The sequence below is a fragment of the Berghia stephanieae genome, chromosome 9 (assembly GCF_034508935.2).
Source record: "Berghia stephanieae isolate SIO BIC M18660-M18661 chromosome 9, UCSD_Bste_1.3, whole genome shotgun sequence".
Lineage (NCBI taxonomy): Eukaryota > Metazoa > Mollusca > Gastropoda > Nudibranchia > Aeolidiidae > Berghia > Berghia stephanieae.
In genome coordinates, this window is record NC_088368.1 from 39,435,422 (window position 1) to 39,457,135 (window position 21,714).

General features: G+C 35.2%; 1 protein-coding gene across 7 annotated transcripts in view; it reads left to right on the forward strand.

The window, feature by feature from the left end:
• The window catches only part of LOC144980222 (cytosolic phospholipase A2-like), an 84,086-nt gene extending 63,364 nt beyond the window's left edge, over positions 1–20,722 (forward strand). For all 7 annotated transcript variants that reach the window (XM_078927815.1, XM_078927812.1, XM_078927814.1 and 4 more), the window contains 7 exons: positions 887–994; positions 2,606–2,710; positions 11,546–11,643; positions 12,261–12,378; positions 14,706–14,884; positions 17,129–17,315; positions 19,325–20,722. In XM_078927815.1, coding sequence (XP_078783941.1) covers positions 887–994; positions 2,606–2,710; positions 11,546–11,643; positions 12,261–12,378; positions 14,706–14,884; positions 17,129–17,315; positions 19,325–20,355 — 1,826 coding nt within the window. In that variant the 3' untranslated portion in view covers positions 20,356–20,722. The remainder of the gene's footprint in view (positions 1–886; positions 995–2,605; positions 2,711–11,545; positions 11,644–12,260; positions 12,379–14,705; positions 14,885–17,128; positions 17,316–19,324) is intronic.
• The last annotated feature ends 992 nt before the right edge of the window (positions 20,723–21,714 follow it).

Below are 21,714 nucleotides of genomic sequence, written 5' to 3' on the forward strand. Positions count from 1 at the left end.
CCTGAAGCTAAAAGTATCACTATCTCTTTAAAATTAATTTTTTAGGATAAAAGAATGAACCAATTATTAGTCAACACACCATTTTTTAATTTGTGATTTTTATTTATTTATTTATTTATTTATTTATTCATTTATTTATTTATTTATTTATTTATTTATTTATTTATTTATTTATTTATTTGCTCATTTTGTTGTTGCTTTTTTTTTAAACGTTACATTTAGTGCCTAGATAAAAAGTGGCAATACTAGTCACCATGAAGTAAATTAAGTCCTTCTTTCAAGGATGAGTAATGGCGTTCTCAATTTCCCATAGTGGGCAGGGAGGTACATGTTTTGTGTTCTATACCTCTGACTGTTTTCCAAATGCTTTCTGTCTTTGTCTTGGAATGAGATTACTTAGTTTTGTCCTGACCCTCGCCGGAGTCCTTGGCTGGAAAGGAAACAGTTGAATCTATCGATATAGTTTTGGGAGATGTTTTTTTTTCCTTGTGAATCATCTCTCTGTTCTGTGCTGTTATTTTTATTTTTGGATTTTTTATTTTTAACATGTGATTGTTAAACATTTGAGTTTATTCCTCTCAGTGGGATCATGTGATGGTGTCTGGGTGAGACTTTTAGGTAATCTCAAACTAAGTACACTGATAGTGTGCTCTTGGAATCTACATCTGTTCTCTATTTCTATTCCCCTTTGTCTTAATTTTTCCTCAAGTCCTTTTAATTGTACATCTAGAATGTTTTTACTATCCAATTTTCTTCCTTTTTGCTGACGCTGATATGACCTAAATGTGTTGCAAGCGCCGTAAGACCCTTAAAAAAAACAAAAAAAAACAAACAAGGATAAGTAAACTCTGTTGTGCATCCTTTCTAAATATTTTTCCTGTTGCAGGCATCTGGGGAAGTGCATTCTGTATCCAGTTTAAGCGGTTGCTACAAGATGACAAGAAACTGGCGACCAACTCAAAGATTGCTGCTATGGATGAAAGAGAATCGTTTGGTAGATTATGTTTTATTAAAATTTTCAACTCTTGCTTTAGGGTTGTGTGTGTCACAGAACTTTGGATTGGCTATGTGGTCTATTCGTATGACACTCGCTTTCAGATCGGAAGGTCCTGGGTTCGAGCCTCGCTCGACGCATAGTTGAGTCCTTGGAAAAGACTCTTTACTCACATTCTCTCACTGTACTCAGGTGTAAAATGAGTACCTGGCCGTTAACAGCGTTGTCTTTGTCCGAAAAATTGTAATATCACCTAACAGGCGTCATGTCTCGCCCTACATGTTAAATGTTGCTGTTGACCAGGGACCCCTTGTAAAGCGCTTTGAACACGTTAAGTGGATATTGCGCTATATAAAATCTCATTTTTTTTTTTATTTTTAAGGTCAATTTCATATTCATCATCATCATCATCATCATCATTGCCTTTTTCACCCTGGGTCAGGGTATAGGCCACAGACAAACAGTTTCCATCCTTCTCTATCCTGAGCTTTTTTTAATCTCATTCCAGGTCTTACCACTTCTCTGTATATCAGCTTCTTTAATTCTTGTCTGTTGTCCTTCATAAATTCTGTCATTCCAGAAATTCTTCGGTCGCCCAAGCTAAAAAAAGGATTTGGTTTATTCATTGTTTATATATCTGAGTTCCATTTATCCAACCGTGCTTAAAGTCAACACATTGTCAAGGATTACCAATGAATGGACAAACAGCTGGAAATTGACCGGCTCTAGATTTGTTTCATATTGAAGAGAGAGGAAGTACAATGGCAAGGGCACTAACCACAATAATATTTTATAAAACAAAGACATTGCAAATAATGGATTATATCCCTTGAATCATAATAATAATACCACACATCTGGTTGATCTCATATTTTCTGTTCTTTATCTAAGTGCGTTCCAGTGATGATGGATAAAGTCAACACCTTGCTTAAAGTCAACCAACCTTTCTGGTCTAGCGGTGTTTGCTTTATCAGAATTCCACTGTATTATTTTAACTCACTCAATCCTAGAGATTTTTGCTACTTTTCAAAATTGGAAAAAAATGTATTAAAAATGAGCATGTAAATATAGTTTTATTCAACTATCATTAACATGCACAAACTAAAAACATTAGCTTTGATTCTACGCCTACACTTTTTCTCAGAAATATGTAAAAAATAGGCATAGGGTAAAAGCAACCCGGGTAAACTACGGGTATAGTTGGTGTTAGGGTTGAGTGAGTTAAAATTTAGAGCCATTAGGCCCATGGAGCTGGAGTTTATCCCGGTTTCTATAGTGAGAAACGGACAATAGCAATTGCTTTCTACCCTTTGGATAGGACACTAGTTTATCGCAGAGTGCTTTCCACCAGATCTACCAGACCCAGCTACCCAACCACTGCTGGGTGGACATGGAGGTCATCGGGATCGATCTCGGTCCCGTTGCTTGTGAAGCGAGTGCTCTACCAACTGAGTTATAGCGTTGCTCCAAGTGGCTCCTATCAGCATTAAGAGACGGAATAATTATCATCATACATCGTCTTCCCAAGGTAAGACTCGTATAATTTTTAAATTAAAGCTCATGTATTTTATTTCATTTTTTTGTTTTTTATGAATGATATTTTGTTCACAGAGGAAGAACTGAAGAAAGACCTGACTGTTTACGACATGGAGGACAGTGAGTCGAGTGATGACGAAGACACACAGGAAAAAGGAACGCATGGAAACCAAACGACAGGTAAGAATTTCACCCACCTACCATGACATGGGGATGGGGATTACATTATTATTATTGCATGCTCTTCTCTTTTTTACAATTTTAATGTCGTATTTAGACTTTTTAGTAAAGCATGATCAATTTTATATGTGACCCATTGTCTCAAAACGTATTATGTCGGAACAAACCAGATGCTTAAAAGCCGAATTTAATGTTAAAACTGGTCAAAACTATAAATTGTTGGCATTCGCACCCTAAAATATTGTATCCATTCCCCTCAATAAAGCATACATAAAACTCAACACAAGTTGAAAATAAAAAAAGAAAAAAAGAAAGAAAAAAAATTGAGCTTTTATATAGCGCAATGTCCACTAAACATGCTCAAAGCGCTTTCCAAGGGGTCCCTGGCCAACAGCAACACTTAACATGTAGGACGAGACATGACGCCTGTCAGTCGATATTACAAATTTTTGGGACAGAGACAACGCTGTTAACGGCCAGGTACTCATTTTACACCTGACTACGGTGAGAGAATGTGAGTAAAGAGCCTTTTCCAAGGACTCAACTATGCGCCGAGCGAGGCTCGAACCCAGGACCTTCCGATCCGAAAGCGAGTGTCATACCACTAGACCACATAGCCGCAAGTCTGATATTTCTGGCTATAAATTCAGTTTTCAACACCTTAACCCACCCGACTTAATATCGTTTTGAGGCGAAAGGTCACATAAACATATCTTGCATGAAATCTTGTAGAAAACTTTTATCACTTTCTCTAGCTAAAAAGTCTTTTTTTGTTGTTGTTGGGGCTCCGAAAGTATGGACGAAATTAGATAAAGAAATCAAAGAGTCACTCTTTGAAAGAGGCCCATGAGCTCAGTGATTTTAGGAAAATTTTGAAAACATAATAATGTTACTACAGAGTGTCCATAAAGTCTGGACACGTAGGATAGTTGAATATTTTTGGTATATTAATATAATTAAAATTAAGTTTTATTTTCACTATTTATTTTATTTAAATAATATCTTCAATATGAGCGCCGCCATCATTTGCAATGCAAATGTCAATGCGTTTCACAAAACTTGCATGAATAACTCGATGCAATAAATCTGCATTGCCATCAATTTTTATACATACACTCTTTATTCGTTATTTAACTTTACTGTGTCCAGACTTAACTTTACTAATAGAAGTTGACTTTAAGAGTGTTGACTTTTTGCTAATTCCACTGTATCTTTGCAAAGAATAATTGTTAATTTAGGTTTTTAGTTTTAGTTCATTTTTTTTTTCCTTCTTTTTTTTTTTTAATCAGTTTTTTGTGTGGGATTAATGGGTGCAAAATTTGAAGTTTCTAGGAGTCATTAATTGTATACAAACCTTTGTCTTCCACTCTATCATTAGATATCATTTGATTAAATCTCGTATCTGAATTTTTCTAAACATGATTTATGTATCTAACCATGAAATCAGTAACAGAAAATAGAATCGAAGCTTCAATCAATTTAATCAACGATGACGGATAGTTTGGACGTTTCGGGTTTTCCCCTTTATCAACAAAACATGATGAATGAACCACAAAAGAGGAATGAGGGATGAGAGGGTGGCCTGATTGAGGTGAATAAACAAAACAATGATGGAACAGGGAATAACAACGCCATTCTTTCATCTCTCATTCATCTGTAGTGTTTCATTCATCGTGTTTTGTTGACAAAGGGGAAACCCGAAACTTCCACATTATCTGTCTTCGATGATTAAATTGAATGTTCCATCCTATTTCCTGTTGTTATTTATATCTTCGGCCTTCAAGCAGTGACATTTCCCATATCTAAACACGGTAACATTTTTAGAAAATTTGATCAAATAGTTAGAATTTCTATATTATATCAATACACCATCTGATGTTCTTGTCTCCAATCTTTATAAAGGGAATTCAGGTGGTAAGTTTGTTCCAAAGTTATTAGTTGTGGCATTTAGAGCATAGAAGTATCATCATATCACTATTTACAATATAGCTATTGATATCATAACCTTTATCATCATCATCATCGTCGTCATCATCATCATCACCATCACCATCATCATCATTATTACCATCTTCATCTTCATCATCATCATCATCATCATCATCATCATCATCATCATCATCATCATTACCATCTTCATCATCATCATCATCATCAGCATCATCATTACCATCTTCATCATCATCATCATCACCATCATCATCATTACCATCTTCCTCATCATCATCATCATCATCATCATCACCACCATCATCATCATCATCATCATCATCATCATCATCATCATCATCATCATCATTACCATCTTCATCATCATCATCATCATCATCATCACCATCATCATCATCATCATCACCATCATCATCATCATCATCATCATCATCATCATCATCATCATCATCATCATCATCATCATCATCATCATCATCATCATCATCATCATCATCATCATCACCATCTTCATCATCATCATCATCATCATCATCATCATCATCATCATCATCATCATCATCATCATCATTACCATCTTCATCATCATCATGTTAATTTGTCAACATCAATCACGCCACACAATTTTACAAGAAGAATATATATATATACATAATATAGAGTTTAGAAATAGCCAAATTATATTACCCACTTTCTATTATAATTACAACACTGTAACTTTTGATTTAGATATGACAATACATGTAATTTTGTCCATTTTTTAAAACTCTGTGATTTTAAAATACGTCCTGTTTGGTTTGTTGTTTTTTTTTTTTTTTTGGGGGGGGGGGGGGGGGGGGTTTGTTGTTTTTTTTAAAACACATACATATTTTAACATTCACAGCTTGATTAAAATCTGTATTTTGTCAATACATCATCATCAACATGATCTGTTGCCTTGTTTCCAAGCGTGGGCGATCATGCCTCTCCAACCCTCTCCATCGTTTGTTTCCTTGATGGTCTCCATGTTACTTCTTTCTTGTGTCCAGTTTCTAACGTTTTCCACCAATTTCATCCCCTGTCTTCCTGATGCTCGATTTCCATCCATCATTCCTGTTGTCACCAGCTTCTATAATCCCCTCTCTCCTCATTACAAGGCCAATGAACTATGCTTGTCTTCTTATTCTATGCGGCTATGTCGTCTTGTGGTATGACACTCGCTTTCTGATCGGAAGGTTCTGGGTTCGAGCCTCGCTGGGCGCATAGTTGAGTCCTTGGAGAAGGCTCTTTACTCACATTCTCTGACCATACTCAGGTGTAAAATGAATACCTTAACAGCATTGTCTCTGTCCGGAAAAATTGTAATATCGCCTGACAGGTGTCATGTCTCGTTCTACATGTTACCTGTTGCTGTTGGTCAGGGACCCCTTTTAAAGTGCTTTGAGCACATTTAGTGGATTTTGCGCTATATAAAAGCTCATTTTAAAGATAATTTTTAATTCTAGTACCTGTTCGTTTGATGTTCTTTCTGCCCAGGATATTCTCAGCATTCATCTCAAGAACCACATCACCACTGCTTCTATTTTCCTTTTCTACGTTGTGTCATGGCTCATATCTCACACCCATATAATAAGATTGGCTCTATATGTGACCCATCATCTCAAAACAGTATTATGTCGGAACGAACCAGATGCTTAAAAGACAAATTTAATGTTAAAAGTGGTAAAAATATATAAACTGTTGGCGTTAGAACCCTAAAATATCATTGGCATTCTCCTCAAATAATCATATAAACTCAACGCAAGTCTGATTTTACTGGCTATAAATTCAATTTTCAACATCTTAACCAACCCGACTTAATACCGTTTTGAGGCAAAGGGTCACATATAGCACTGCAGTGTTTTCATTTTGGTGGGCATAGCCATATCTCGGTTTGTGAGCATTGGTCTCACATCTATGAATGTTTCCTGTGCAAGAGATATCCTAATTTTAATGGCCTCTGTACATTTTCCATCTTCTATAATTACTGCTCTCAAGTATCTTATTTCCTCGGCCTTTTCTAATTTCTCACCATTTACTTTTAATTTTTTATCTAGCACGTCCTATGGGGTTTCTTCCTTCTTATTACCTCCCTTTCCGACGTGCACTTATTTGCAGGTCTGATAACCCAATTCCTTATGGGCTTATTGTTGTATAGATGACGCAAAATATTGTCCATTACAACAATGTTATCCTAGGTCCATACTAAGTGGGTTCGGATGTCAGACCTGCATATATGTACACATCGACTCTTTCTGTTTTCTTCTCGTTGAGATTAAGTCCCGTCTTTTTACTCTCCTTTACCACAACATCCAGCAGGTTATGTAGTTGTCAATACAACAATATTGAAAATAAACTAAAAACGTAGGATCTTTTTTTGTCCTTTGTTATTATAAAAATTAATTCTGACCTTCACTTATGTTATACCAGGATCTCAATAAACGGAGCCTTTTTGTTTTGTTTTTTGTTTTTTGTTTTTTGTTTACATTTTTTTAAAAATTAAATGTTTTTGTTGGGTTTTTTTGGTTTTTTTTTGTTTTTTTTTTAAATATTTTATTTATTTTTTTTTTCATTTAAAAAAAATGTTTTTTTTTGTTTTTTGTTTTTGGCTACAACGTATTATCATCCACTGAAGACAGTGATATTAAGCTGCTAGTAGCTGCGGGCTGTAAAAAGCAATGAACAAAAATGAATATAACAACTATGAAAAAGAAAACAGAATGTCTGTTTGTTTGTCTGTATGTCTGGATTTTAAAAGATGTAGTAACCTTCTCTTTACCAACTGTTGAGGCATCGTGTCGTGTCATCTGTTAGATACAATTAACTTTTTTAAATATTCAAATTTGTTTTTTGAATCAGAAAATTGGAATAAAAATCGTTATATTCATAAAGCAGTACTGATGGTTTTCCTCGGATCCGCGGAAATCTGCGATTTTGGAGTCCAGAGGAGGAATTTCCTCCTTTTAAAAATTACGTTTTCTCGAAACAATGTGCTAGCAATGAGAGAGTTGATGTGTGGTGGAACACACAAGTGCAGTTTCGTTAGTTAGAGTATCAATGATAGTCTATCATCTCAATTGCTCTAAAAGTGGGGTTTAGTGCAGTAAAATGGGGCTTAAAGGCAATCGTTCAACATTTTCCTACTTTTTCACTTTTTGTCACCATCAGCACTGATAAAGACTCCAGACTGTTTTGTAAAGATTATTTTGTTCAACAAGATTATGTCGTATAGCGTGTACTTTAAAAAGAAATTCAATTTGAATGGTGGGTCAGTTTGACATTTCAGTAAAAATCTGAAAAATGGTCTTCAATGAAAGAGATATAATGTTATTATCTTATGTTATTGGCTGAAGTAGGGTTTTGAGCCCAAAACGTTCCATGTTTGATATTTTGTTCTTTTTCGAAGCCGTTATATTCAATTTTGTTAATTTTCTACAGATGAATCTTCATGTTAAATCTGTCAACATCATTTATTTGTATTTTTAGATGAGACCAATTTTCAACTTGATACTGGAGCCATTCAAAGTTTATAGATGATTTTTCTAAATGACAAACAAAAGACTTATATAATAGAAAATCAAATATTTGATCAAAGTAGGACTTTTGATGTGATTTGCAATTGTGACTTTAAATTCACAAGTTTTCAGTGTTTATTTAAACGTGAATTTTTGACACAATATTATTTTGATTTATGTTTATAGAATTATAATAAATAGAGATCTATGAACATTTATAGCTTTATTGATGTCTACAGTACACAAAATATTAACGCCATAACTCTTATTAAAATTCAAACATTTGTATTGACATTTTATTGTAGTGTATTTTAAATTAAATATCTTATTGAGGGAATGCGTTTAAGTAAAAAAAAACACACACACAAAAAAAACAACTCAATTGTTATGCCCTATATCCTTCAAGTCAGTCATCATATCCAAAATTATGAAACTATGTGTAGATCTAACCTTTAACATTCATTTTATAATCAATTTTGGTGGCCAAAAATATTTTTTTTAAAAGAGAGAGAGAGAGAGAGAGAGAGAGAGAGAGAGAGAGAGAGAGAGAGAGAGAGAGAGAGAGAGCGGGGAGTGACATTAACAGTCTTCTATTTCAATATCAAATATTCTTTGTTTTTCAATCATACATTAACTTTATTGTATCTCATATAAATTTAACTTCCTAACTTCCTTTTCAACACTGACTTGTTTATCATGCTTCTTGTTTTTCAATCTCAAACTTGTCACAAGATTTGTAAATACGTATCATTATAATTTCTTCTCTTTCAACAACTCGTTATTTATACACAGTTGTTTATATAAACATTTGAGCTTTATATAGCGCAATATCCACTAAATGTACTCAAAGCGCTTTACAAGTGGTCCCTGGTCAACAGCAACATTTAACATGTAGAACGGGACATGACGCCTGTTAGGCGATATTACAATTTTTTGGACAAAGACCAGGTACTCATTTTACACCTGAGTACGGTGAGAGAATGTGAGTAAAGAGCCTTTTCCAAGGACTCAACTCTGCGCCGAGCACGAGGCTCGAACCCAGGACCTTCCGATCCGAAAGCGAGTGTCATACCACTAGATCACATAGCCACACAACAACAACAACCAACTTACACATATTTATAGGTCTGACAGCTGAATGTAATTATGTGCTTAATTTAACATAATTTGTGATAATGGACAATCTTTTGTGTTGGTTTGAGAGTATTGAACTTTTTTTTATATAGCGCAATATCCACTAAACGTGATCAAAGCGCTTTACAAGGGGTCCCTGGCCAACAGCAACACGTAACATTTATCATTTAGAACGGGGCATGACGCCTGTTAGGCGATATTACAGATTTTTGTTTGGACAAAGACAACGCTGTTAACGGCCAGGTACTCGTTTTACACCTGAGTACGGTGAGAGAATGTGAGTAAAGAGCCTTCTCCAAGGACTCAACTATGCGCCGACCGTGAGGCTCGAACCCACGACCTTCCGATCCGAAAGCAAGTGTCATACCACTAGACCACATAGCCGTTTTACCATTGAGACCATAACAGTTTTAGTTGTCAGACCTATAAATAAATACACGTTGGTTCGAGAGTATTTCTATATGACCCTCACCTTGGCAAAAACTCTCAAACTCAAACATGGGGGTTCGCGAAGTTCCAAGTTTGAGAGTTTTTGCAAAGGTCAGGGTCATTTAAATCAATCGATATTTGAAGGACGACATTTTTAGCCAAATTTTTAGATATGGGTTTTTTTCCAAAGTACAGCAGCATTGTCCATTACTATTATTAGTTACATAAATATTCCTATCATTCAAACGGTGTACTGATCTCTCAGATTCACCAATATACATATATACAATATATATATATATATATATATATATATATATATATATATATATATATATATATATATATATATATATATATATATTTATATATATATATATTTTTTATTTTTTTTTTATTTTTTTTTTTTTTCAATGATTTTGTTGTTGTTGTAATATTTATTTATATGGATATATACACGGTGCTACTTGGGTTCTATTAAACACTAAAATCTGGGTGGGGTCTTTGACCTCCCATGGTGGGCAGGAAGGAGGTCACGCTGTGTCTTCTGTTCCCTATATCTGTTTCCGAGTTGCTTTTTGTCTTCATCTTGGAAAGGAATTACTTGGTATTGTCCAGGCCTTGGCCAGAGTCTTTGACTGAGAGGGAAACAGTCGTTGGTTTTGGGAGATGATATTTTTTTACCCTCGTAAATCATCTCTCTTTTATGTATTGTTATATTTGTTGTTTTAAATGTATAATGTAATAATTTGAGTGTGTTCCTCTTAATATCTGTGTTTGTGTTTCTCTGTGCTTGTGTCTGGATGAGACTTTTAGGTGATCTCAAACTAAGTTCATTGATGGTGTGCTCTTGGAATCTACATCTGTTCTCTATTTATACAATTCCCCTTTGTCTTACCTTTTCTTGGGTGCTTTAATTGTAATCTAGATTTTTTTTACTATCCCATTTTCTTCCTTTTTTACTGGTCTGAAATGGCCTAAATGTGTCGCAAGCGCCATAAAACCCTTCAATACTGTACAAACAAAAACAAACACTAAAAAGTGAAAATAGCATTAGAATTATAATAAGTATGAACCTTACGTTTTTTACAATGTAACAAAATTGTATTTATTCTCCACTATTAAGAACAGAAATTAGCCTGAAGTGTTGTATTTGTGGCTATCATTCAATTTCCATCTCCTAGTTAATCTCTTCATTATACCGCTTTGAGAGGGTGGGTCAAATATTAACATACAAGACATCAAATTATAGACTTAGATCTATATAATCAATTGTTGCAGATCAATCCTCTGAAGTCCTGATTTTCACGATCGGCGGATCAAAACTGTGAAATCTACAAATGAGCTTTGCACACCGTGTTTTATTTAATTTTGGGTGGATCAGACCTATGTGATGACATCAGCCGCTCAAAATTAAATAAAACACGGTGCGGTGCGCAAAGCTCATATGTAGACCGTCCATCGTGAAAATCGAGACTTCATAGGTTTTAAACTCTCTCCTTACCAGCCATTGTCAGGATTTTCCCCTAGATTACACCCAACTAACACAAAAATATATTTTTTTATCACTCAAACACAACAGCAGTAAAATTCTTCCAATACATAATTTCTTAGCAAAACATGCTCTACAACACACTGTTCGTTTTCTTTAAATTTTATGCTGTACAAAAGAAATTTGAATAAGAAAAATGTTGGTTGTATCGTTACGAATGTGACGATTTTCCTATAGTTGGTAAGGAGAGGGTTAATCATATTTTCATCAATATCTCATTTTTCTTTCCCATCCCAGGAGGCCTCCAGAGAAAACGATCCAAAAGCACCAAAATGAAACAAAAGACGTTCTGGGATTCCATCCTGTCCAGGGTTTTAGACTCCAAAATGTTCCAGGTGAATACACGAATCCATGAATCAATTAAATCAGATCTGTTCCTGCCTACTGTCTTTGTTCAACATTAGATACTAATATTATGTTATCAGTCATGATGCAGACAGTCATTTTGATGTGATGTATTAAAATTTTTAAAAAATAAAAAATTGAGCTTTTATATAGCGTAATATCCACTAAGAGGTCCCTGGTCAACAGCAACATTTAACATTTATGACAAGACATGACGCCTGTAAAGCGATATTATAATTTTTTTTTTCGGAGAGAGACAACGCTGTTGACGGCCAGGTACTCATTTTACACCTGAGTATGGTGAGAGAATGTGATTAAAGAGTCTTTTCCAAGGATTCAACTATGCGCCGAGCGAGGCTCGAACCCAGTCTCTTCTCCACAAAGGTCCCAGAAACCGTAACATGGCACATGTCATAAACCCTTAAAAATTAATAAACAGCTTTGAGACTGTCAGTCACATTTGTAAAAACATTATTATCATCATCCTTATCATTTATATCATCGTCATCACTTTTATTATTATCATCATCGTCAACACAACCACCATCATCTTCAATATAATCATCACCATCATACATACAAACCTAATTGTGTTATTTCCCATCAGACGATAGAGCTACGAGCTGCCCAAGTGTTCAATTTCATGCGAGGTCTTTCTCTCAACAACGTTCTGCCTTTCTCCCCGTTCACCCAAACACAAGAAGAGGAAGATGAAAACAACAAAGGTAAATAAACAAAAAATTGTTTACAAAAAAAGAAATTAAAAAAAAAATAGTGTTAGCTTCTACTTCTACATAGTGTAGTGCAATATCTACAAAACATGATCGAAGTGTTTTATAAAGAGCTACAAGACGACAGCAATAATTAAAATAAAAAAAACAACAACAAACTATCAAACGAGCTTTTATATAGGGCAATATCCACTAAACGTGCTCAAAGCGCTTTACAAAGGACCCATGACCAACAGCAACATATTACATATGGAACAAGACATGACACCTGTTAGGCGATTTTACAATTTTCCAACAGAGACAACGCCGTTAACAGCCAGGTACTCATTTTACACCTTAGTGCGATGAGCGAATGTGAGTAAAGAATCTTTTCCAAAGACTCAATTATGCACCAAGCAAGGCTTGAACCCAGGACCTTCCGATCCAAAAGTCAGTGTCATACCCCAAGATCACATAACCGCACAGCATACTAGAAGTGATGCTTGAAATGATCAAAGTGACAAATTTGAGAGCAGGCTCTGATGGAAGATAAAGACTGTAAAAGTTTGTATGTTGGTGAATCTGAGAGATCAGTACACTGTTTGAATGAAAGGAATATTTATGTAACTGATAATAGCACTGGACAATGCTGCTGTACTTTGGAAAAAAAACATATTTAAAAATTTGGCCAGAAAACTCATCCTTCAAATATCGATTGATTTAAATGACCCTCATCTTGACAAAAACTCTCAAACTTGGGACTTCGCGAAATCCCGAGTTTGAAAGTTTTTGCCAAGATGAGGGTCATTTAAATCAATCGTTTTTTTTGAAGGACGAGTTTTCTGGCCAAATTTTTACATATGGGTTTTTTTCCAGAGTAGACCAACATTGTCCATTAACATTAGTTACATGAATATTCCTCCCATGCAGACTAAGCAAGAAAGAATAATTACAAGAACAAAAGCATCCAAAAGGTTTTTGGCTGATTTTTTGACTTTACTTACTTGACTTAACTCACTCAACCCTAGAGATTATATTATATGATTGGGAAAAATTTGAGTGTATTCGTCTTAGTGGGGACCTGTGCTTGTGTCTCGGTGAGACTTTTAGGTGATCTCAAACTAAGTACCTACTTTGACGGTGTGCTCTTGGAATCTACATCTGTTCCCTATTTGAACCAACTCCCCTTTGTCTTACCTTTTCTTTTGTGCTTTAATTGTAATCCTAGAACTTTTTACTTCCTCTTTTACTGGCGCTGATATGACCTTAATGTGTTGCAAGCACCGTAAAACCCTAAAAAAAAAAAAAAACTAGAGATTTTTGCTACTTTTCAAAATTGGATAAAAATGTATTAAAAATGAGCATTTACATAGATAGATTTATTCAACTACTACTATTATTAACATGTGCAATCTAAAAACATTAGCTTTGATACTACGCCTATAATTTGTCTCATAAAAATGTAATAAATAGGCATGGGGTAAAAGTAACTCCGGGTATACTACGGATATAGTCGGTGTTAGGGTTGAGTGAGTTAAGCCTCTTGATTCCTTGTGTGGGACATAGGGCCGCAAAAGTGTTTTTCAGTTTCTGTAACTTTGACTTTTTTTTTTTTATTGTATTGGGTTGTTGTCCCAATTCAAACCCCCAGACTTGGAGGACCAGGATTTATTTTGGAGATTCACTCCTAGGCTTTTTGCTCTCTCAGGCTAAAGAGTCATGCCCTCCCTTGGTTTAATTTTGGAGTGACCTTCTCCTAGACTGATTGCTCTCCCAAGCTATAGAGTCCTTCCCTACCCTTGGTTTAATTTTGGAGTGACCTTCTCCTCGACTGATTGCTCTCCCAGGCTATAGTGTCCTTCCCTACCCAAGGTTTAATTTTGGAGTGACCTTCTCCTCGACTGATTGCTCTCCCAAGCTATAGTGTCCTTCCCTACCCTTGGTTTAATTTTGGAGTGACCTTCTCCTCGACTGATTGCTCTCCCAGGCTATAGTGTCCTTCCCTACCCAAGGTTTAATTTTGGAGTGACCTTCTCCTAGACTGATTGCTCTCCCAAGCTATAGTGTCCTTCCCTACCCTTGGTTTAATTTTGGAGTGACCTTCTCTTAGATTGATTGTGATCCCTTGCTTACGAGCTCTATCTACCCGAACTTATTTTTTAAAAAGATTTTTTTTGTTTTTCTTTTTTCTTTTCTTGTATTCTTTTTTTTTTCTGCTTTGTCAGGCCCTGTTTCATACAGACTTTTGAGATCTTCATAAAAAAAAAAAACAAACAAACATGACTTGATCGCATCATTTTCATGTCACAACTCTATTCTATTTTTATTTCTTCATCCCCCAGCAACGTTTGGCAGCATATTCGACCTTCACCCAACCAGTGTAAAGAAACTTTACGTCGTAGACAGCGGCCTCACCTTCAACTCCCCCTACCCTGTCATGCTACGACCTCCAAGAGAGGTTGACCTCATCATATCCTTTGACTTCAGTGCTAGGGCTACAGATGACACAGAGCCGTTTAAGGTATGAACTCTCTGGATTCTGGGGGTCCCGATAGCTCAGTTGGTAGAGCAGTCGCTTCACATGCAAAGGGACTGAGATCAATCCCGGGTGCAGTTAAGATTTTATTCCGACCCCCCCCCCCCCCCCCCCCCGTCCCTCCCTGTTCGCTCAGTAGTGATTGGGTAGCTGGGTCTGGGTCATTATTACCACTATTTTAATTACTTTTTTTCGCCTATTACAAGAGCTGTAACCTAACAATAATTGCCTATTTGGACAATAAAGATTATTATTATTATTATCATTATTATTATTATTATTATTATTATTATTATTATTATTATTATTATTATTATTATTATTATTATTATTATTATTATTATTATTATTATTAATACATTCAGTCACATTCTGGCGGAAAGTACTTTGCGGTGACTAGCATCCTATCCAAATGGTAGCAAACAATTGGTATTGTCTGTTTCACGCTATAGAAACCAGGATAAGCTCCAGCTCCATTGGCCTAATAGCTCTGAAGGACTGCTCTCTGGATTCTGGTACGTTGAATTCCTGCACGCTGTCCAGTAGGATACGCTGGACCTGGGTGACTGAATGGATTCATAATAGTAATAATAATAATAATAATAATAATAATAATAATAATAATAATAATAATAATAATAATAATAATAATAATAATAATAATAATAATAATAATAATATGTAGTAATAATAATAATAATAATAATAATAATAATAATAATAATAATAATAATAATAATAATAATAATAATAATAATAATAATAATAATAGTAGTAGTAATAGGCGAAAAAAAGTAATTAAAATAGTGGTAATAATGATGATAATAATAAAATAATAATATAATAATAATAATAATAATAATAATAATAATAATAATAATAATAATAATAATAATAATAATAATAATAATAATAATAATAATAATAATAATAATAATCATCATCTCATCATCACCATCATCATTATCATAATCATAATAATAATAGTAATAATAATAATCATAATGATAATAAGGAGAAGATGGAGAAGAAGAAGAAGAAGAAGAAGAAGAAGAAGAAGAAGAAGAAGAAGAAGAAGAAGAAGAAGAAGAAGAAGAAGAAGAGAAGAAGAAGAAGAAGAAGAAGAAGAAGAGGAGGAGGAGGAGGAGGAGGAGGAGGAGGAGGAGGAGGAGGAGGAGAGGAGGAGGAGGAGGAGGAGGAGGAGGAGAGGAGGAGGAGGAGGAGGAGGAGGAGAGAGAAGAGGAAGAGGAAGAGGAAGAGGAAGAGGAAGAGGAAGAAGAAGAAGAAGAAGAAGAAGAAGAAGAAGAAGAAGAAGAAGAAGATGATGATGATGATGATGATGATTATCTTCCATGAGCATCGGATTTCAGCATGCTCAGATTCTAGCAATGAAAATGTTGCTGCTTGAAGCTCAAAGGTGCCTCTTAAAAGTTAGAATACAAGGAGATGATTTTGTTCTAAAACAGAGAGTTCCACAGTTAAAAGCTATTTGGTGAAAATTATTAATACAGTTTATTTCTTTCACTAAAAGAGATTCTGATGACCTTAAGACACCACTAGGTGTACAAAAAAATGTATACTCTACTATGTACTGCTCAGAGCAAGACTCAAACCCTGAACCTTCTAATCTGAAGCGAGTGTCATACCACAAGACCACATTGCCACTCGTAGATATTAAGAGAGAGAGAGAGAGAGAGAGAGAGAGAGAGAGAGAGAGAGCGAGAGAGTCTGGGAGTAAGATAGATTGATAGATAGATTTGGTGAGAGAGAGAGAGAGAGAGAGAGAGAGAGAGAGAGAGAGAGAGAGAGAGAGAGAGAGAGAGAGAAATTTGAATTGATTGAAGTTATTGTTATGCGCCTAGAGCTTAATTGTATAGAGGAGTGGGCGCAATATAAATGAATTAATCATAGAGAGAGAGAGAGAGAGAGAGAGAGAGAGAGAGAGAGAGCGAAAATAAATAGGAGTGAAATATCTGTTCAATGTTACGGTTATCATTTAACGTTATAACAAGTGTAACTAAATGACAAATTGCCATATTTATGGACAATAAAGATCTATTATTATTATTATTATTATTATTATTATTATTATTATTATTATTATTATTATTATTATTATTATTATTATTATTATTATTATTAAATTTCAATTATTATTATTATTATTATTATTATTATTATTATTATTATTATTATTATTATTAATGATATACGTTTTCATCTTTCCAGGAGTTGTTACTCGCTGCCAAATGGGCGGAGTTAAACAAAGTCCCGTTTCCTCCGATCGACCCAGACATCATGAAGAAGGAAGGACTCAAGGAGTGCTATGTATTCAGACATCCCTGGGACCCCAACTGTCCTATTGTCATCCATTTTGTCTTGGTCAACATCAACTTCCGACAGGAAATTATGCCAGGTATGTTTGCTCAAAAATTAAATGGTTGCGAAAGGGACGTAGCGTCATCTGCAAAGTGATTTATCACCATCATCATTATCATCATAATTATCATCATCATCATCATCATCATCATCATCATCATCATCATCATCATCATCATCATCGTCATCATTGTCCTCATCATAATCATGATGATAATATCAATGATGATGATGATAATAATAATAATACTACTAATAATAATAATAATAATAATAATAATAATAATAATAATAATAATAATAATAATAATAATAATAATAATAATAATAGTAATAATAATAATAATGATAATAATAATAATAATAATAATAATAATAATAATAATAATAATAATAGTAATAATAATAATAATAATGCATTGTATTTATATAAAGCACATAACCATGACTAGGTCATACTCTAGGCTAAGACACTATGGTAAGATGTAAATTTCAATGGTTTATTTTAAGCAAGTTGCCAATAGAAATCATAAATTATCTCAGATTTTAATAAGAACAAATTAAAAAACAGGATATATATATATATATATATATATATATATATATATATATATATATATATATAGAGAGAGAGAGAGAGAGAGAGAGAGAGCGAGAGAGAGAGAGAGAGAGAGAGAGAGAGAGAGAGAGTGAGAGAGAGTCCTATCCAAAGGGTAGCATGCAATTATTATTGTCCTTTCGACACTATAGAAACCAGGATAAACTCCGGCTCCAAGGGTCTAATAGTTCTGAAGGACGATTGTACAGAGTTAGACTTCCAAAATTGAAAACTGAAGACCCCAATACTAAAAGTACTTTAGTCACATTTTCATGATTTATATCTCATCACTGAACTTAAAGCACAATCACCTCAGTTCACTCACCAATTCTTCTTCAGTCCTCATCCTACAGTGAGTATGGACCACCGATGAAACTTTTTCCATCCTCTTCTGTCATTGACCAGTCTTTCCATCTCCTGCCAGCGCACTCCAAATCTCTCCAGCTTTACCAGAAGGTCTCTCCTCCAGGTTGACCTTGTATCTGTATCTGTATGGTTGGCGCTGAAGAAACCAATAGTCTGGTTGTGTTTCAGCGGCGTCCTCATTGGGCGCGGGCCCATGTCAGTCGGGCCTTGAAATCGTTTAGGTGTGGTGCCAGTTCATCCGGCCCATTCCACTCCGAGATCTAATGAAGTTCTTCCTTTTTTCCTCTACACCAATTATTTTTATAATAAATATAATCTGTCCCCTTTCTCAATACTACAATTTTATTTTTTATATTTTTATATACTCCAAATTGCATCGTCCATTTTTTTCAAAACTAACTTTTTAGCTAATCAGTGATAAACTTACAGCACAGTCACCTCAGTTCACTCACCAATTTTGTACGTGATAAACACACTCTAGGTACCCTATCTCAATACTACTACAATTTCATTTTAACATATAGTACTAGAGCCTAATCCAAATTATTACCTCCATTTTTTTTTCAAAACGAACTTCTTGTGACTTTGAGTACTTTTAGCACTAGGTTCTTCAATTGCATTTTATCAAAAGAGTGTCAGTGTGAAAGAATGTAACTTTTTTCTTCTTTGATCTTCATGGCTGATCACATTGGAAAAAAAAATAGTTGAGCTTTTATATTGCGCGATATCCACTAAATGTGCAAAGCGCTTTACAAGGGATCCCTGACCAACAGCAACACGTAGCATGTAGAACGAGACATGACACCTGTTAGGCAATATAACAATTTTTTTCTGACACAGACAATGCTTGAAAATGGGAAGGTAATCATTTTATACCTGGATACGGTGATAGAAAATGAGTAAAGAGCCTTTTCCAAGGACTCAACTATATGCCGAGTGAGGCTCGAACCCAAGACCTTCCGATCCGAAAGCTAGTGTCATACCACTAGACCACATACCCGGTGTAATCACGGACAATCCACAGGATTACTAGCACCTTTATTTGTGGAAGTTATTCTATTTTCCTCCCTTTTCTTTTTCAGGTGTACCAAGAACAACTGATGAAGAACGGGACTTTGCAAATTTCAGTATATTTGACGACCCCAAGAAACCTTACTCGACCTTCAAATTTACTTACACACACCAAGAATTCGACCGACTCTCCAAACTCATGGAATACAACACACTACTTCACCAGGATACTATTTTTAGTAACATTTCAGTGTGTATGAAGCGCAGGCGAAAATACAGCATCCGTCGTCCGTGCTCCCAGAAAGATTTAAGCAGACTTAGTCTGAATAGTCGGGTAAAAGTTGAAAAGCTGCGAGAATATATCGAAATGGCCGAAAAACTAGCGGCAGAGGCAGAGCAGGATGAGAAGAAAAACAAAAAGAGGAAGCCGTTGGTCAAACAACAGGAAATGGAAAAACCTCGACCAATCAGCTCTCCTATCCAGTTTGGTCAAGCTGATAATAATGAAAATGGTGAAGATTTATCCGAATGTAAATTAACGAGGTCAACAGTAAGTCTACGGCCAAACAACAGACGCCAAAACTTAAAAGTGCCAGAGTTGAGTCTAGTTTCGGAGAAGTCTGAGGATAATGATGACAATTTGGCATCTTCTCCGCAGCCCATGTCAGATAAAAAGGTTAATCTGAGTAGGTCTAAGCCTGTGAGTTCATCTGTGCGTCCGTACAAAGATTCTAAGGAAATGTTGAACGGTGCTATGAACAATTTCAGCATCATAGAAGAAGAGGCTGAGAATTTAGTGTACAATGGTGGCAGGAGGAGAAGTAGGGACGATTCGGATATTTCTCTGTATGCCCACAGAAATTCTTTGAATAGACTTCAGAAAATGGACAATTTTGATAAATCCTCCTTGTCTTCAATTGACTCGGTCGATGGGCGGTTGAGTGGACGGTCCAGTCCCAACCCTGCTGTTGTGGTCAATGAGAATGGTGCTGGTGCCACCAAACTCAACGGATCATCTGGAGAGACAGGAAGTAAATCCCTTGGTGACCCTAATTCCTTGGATGAATTCTTGGACACAGCCGACAGAGTGACAGATTTATAGATTTCGTACTTGTCGTTATAGTGACACGTTGTAAACAATTGTGTGGTGACAAAATACTGGTTCCAATCTCATTGGAAGTGTGAAGCCCATCCTTTGGAGGACTGGGATTATACAGTGTGCAATTAATCTTCAATTTTCATAGTGATGGCATCTTATTTTCTAACTGGTCGTCAGTAATTAAAATCATCGTAATCCTAGGAATCTGCCTATTTAGTTAAACTAGTTATGACACCTTATGATTCAATATACAGACCTGCTTTGTATTCCCAAAAATTTAACTAAATTTTGGCTCCAAATTCAGAACTTCACAAGCATCTCTTTGTCATTACATCTTATTGAAAATAAACTTTGATACCAGAATACATAATTTTTGGAATTTTTTCGTGAGTAAATAGTTGAATTTTAAAGTTAATTATAGTGACTACGATTTTTTATCTCCCAAAAAATTACGTATTTTTAAATTTTCTGGTAGGCAGGCCTGAATATGTAACCTATTTATTTTTAGTCCTCAGGAAAACCGGTTACATACTTCCAAGGAGTTTTGAACCGAAACCAGGGAAAGTGTCTGGGTGGGGTTCCCAACCTCCCGTAGTGGACAGGGAGTTACTTGCTGTGTCTTCTATCCCCCTGTATCTGTTTTCCAATTGCTTTCTGTCTTTGTCTTGGAATGAGATTACTAAGTTTTGTCCTGACCCTGGCTAGAGTCCTTGGCTGAGAGGGAAACAGGTAAATGTATGGTTATAGTTTTGGGAGATGATATTTGTTTCCTTGTAAATCATCTTTTTGTTATGTATTGTTATTTTAAAAAATTTTAACACATGATTTTTAAACATTTGAGTGTATTCCTCTTAGTGGGATCTTGTGCTGATGTCTGGGTGAGACTTTTAGGTGATCTCAGACAAAGTACACTAAAAGTGTGTCTTAGAATCTACATCTGCTCCCTATTTCTACCACTCCCCTTTGCCTTGCATTTTCCTCAAGTCCTTTTAATTGTAAATCTAGAATGTTTTTCCTATCCAATTTTCATCGTTTTTACTGGCGCTGATTTGACCTAAATACAGTAAAACCCTTAAAAACAAACAAACAAGTTATGCTGCGACTACTGCTTTCCATTAGGGAGCAAATGTTAGTGTAAGATAAAGATCTGGAAAAGTGTTTATGAAACAGTGCCCGATCCCAGGTTCGATCCCCAATTGAAGCAGGCTGATTTTTCGGGATTTTTTTTCTTGTATTGTTCTTTGTTGATTTTGATACACACTTTTTCTGATCTTTATCTTCATCATAGCTAAAAACACAAACTTTTAAAAACTTGAGCTTTTACATAGCTCCAAATACACTCCATGTGCTCAAAGTCCTTTA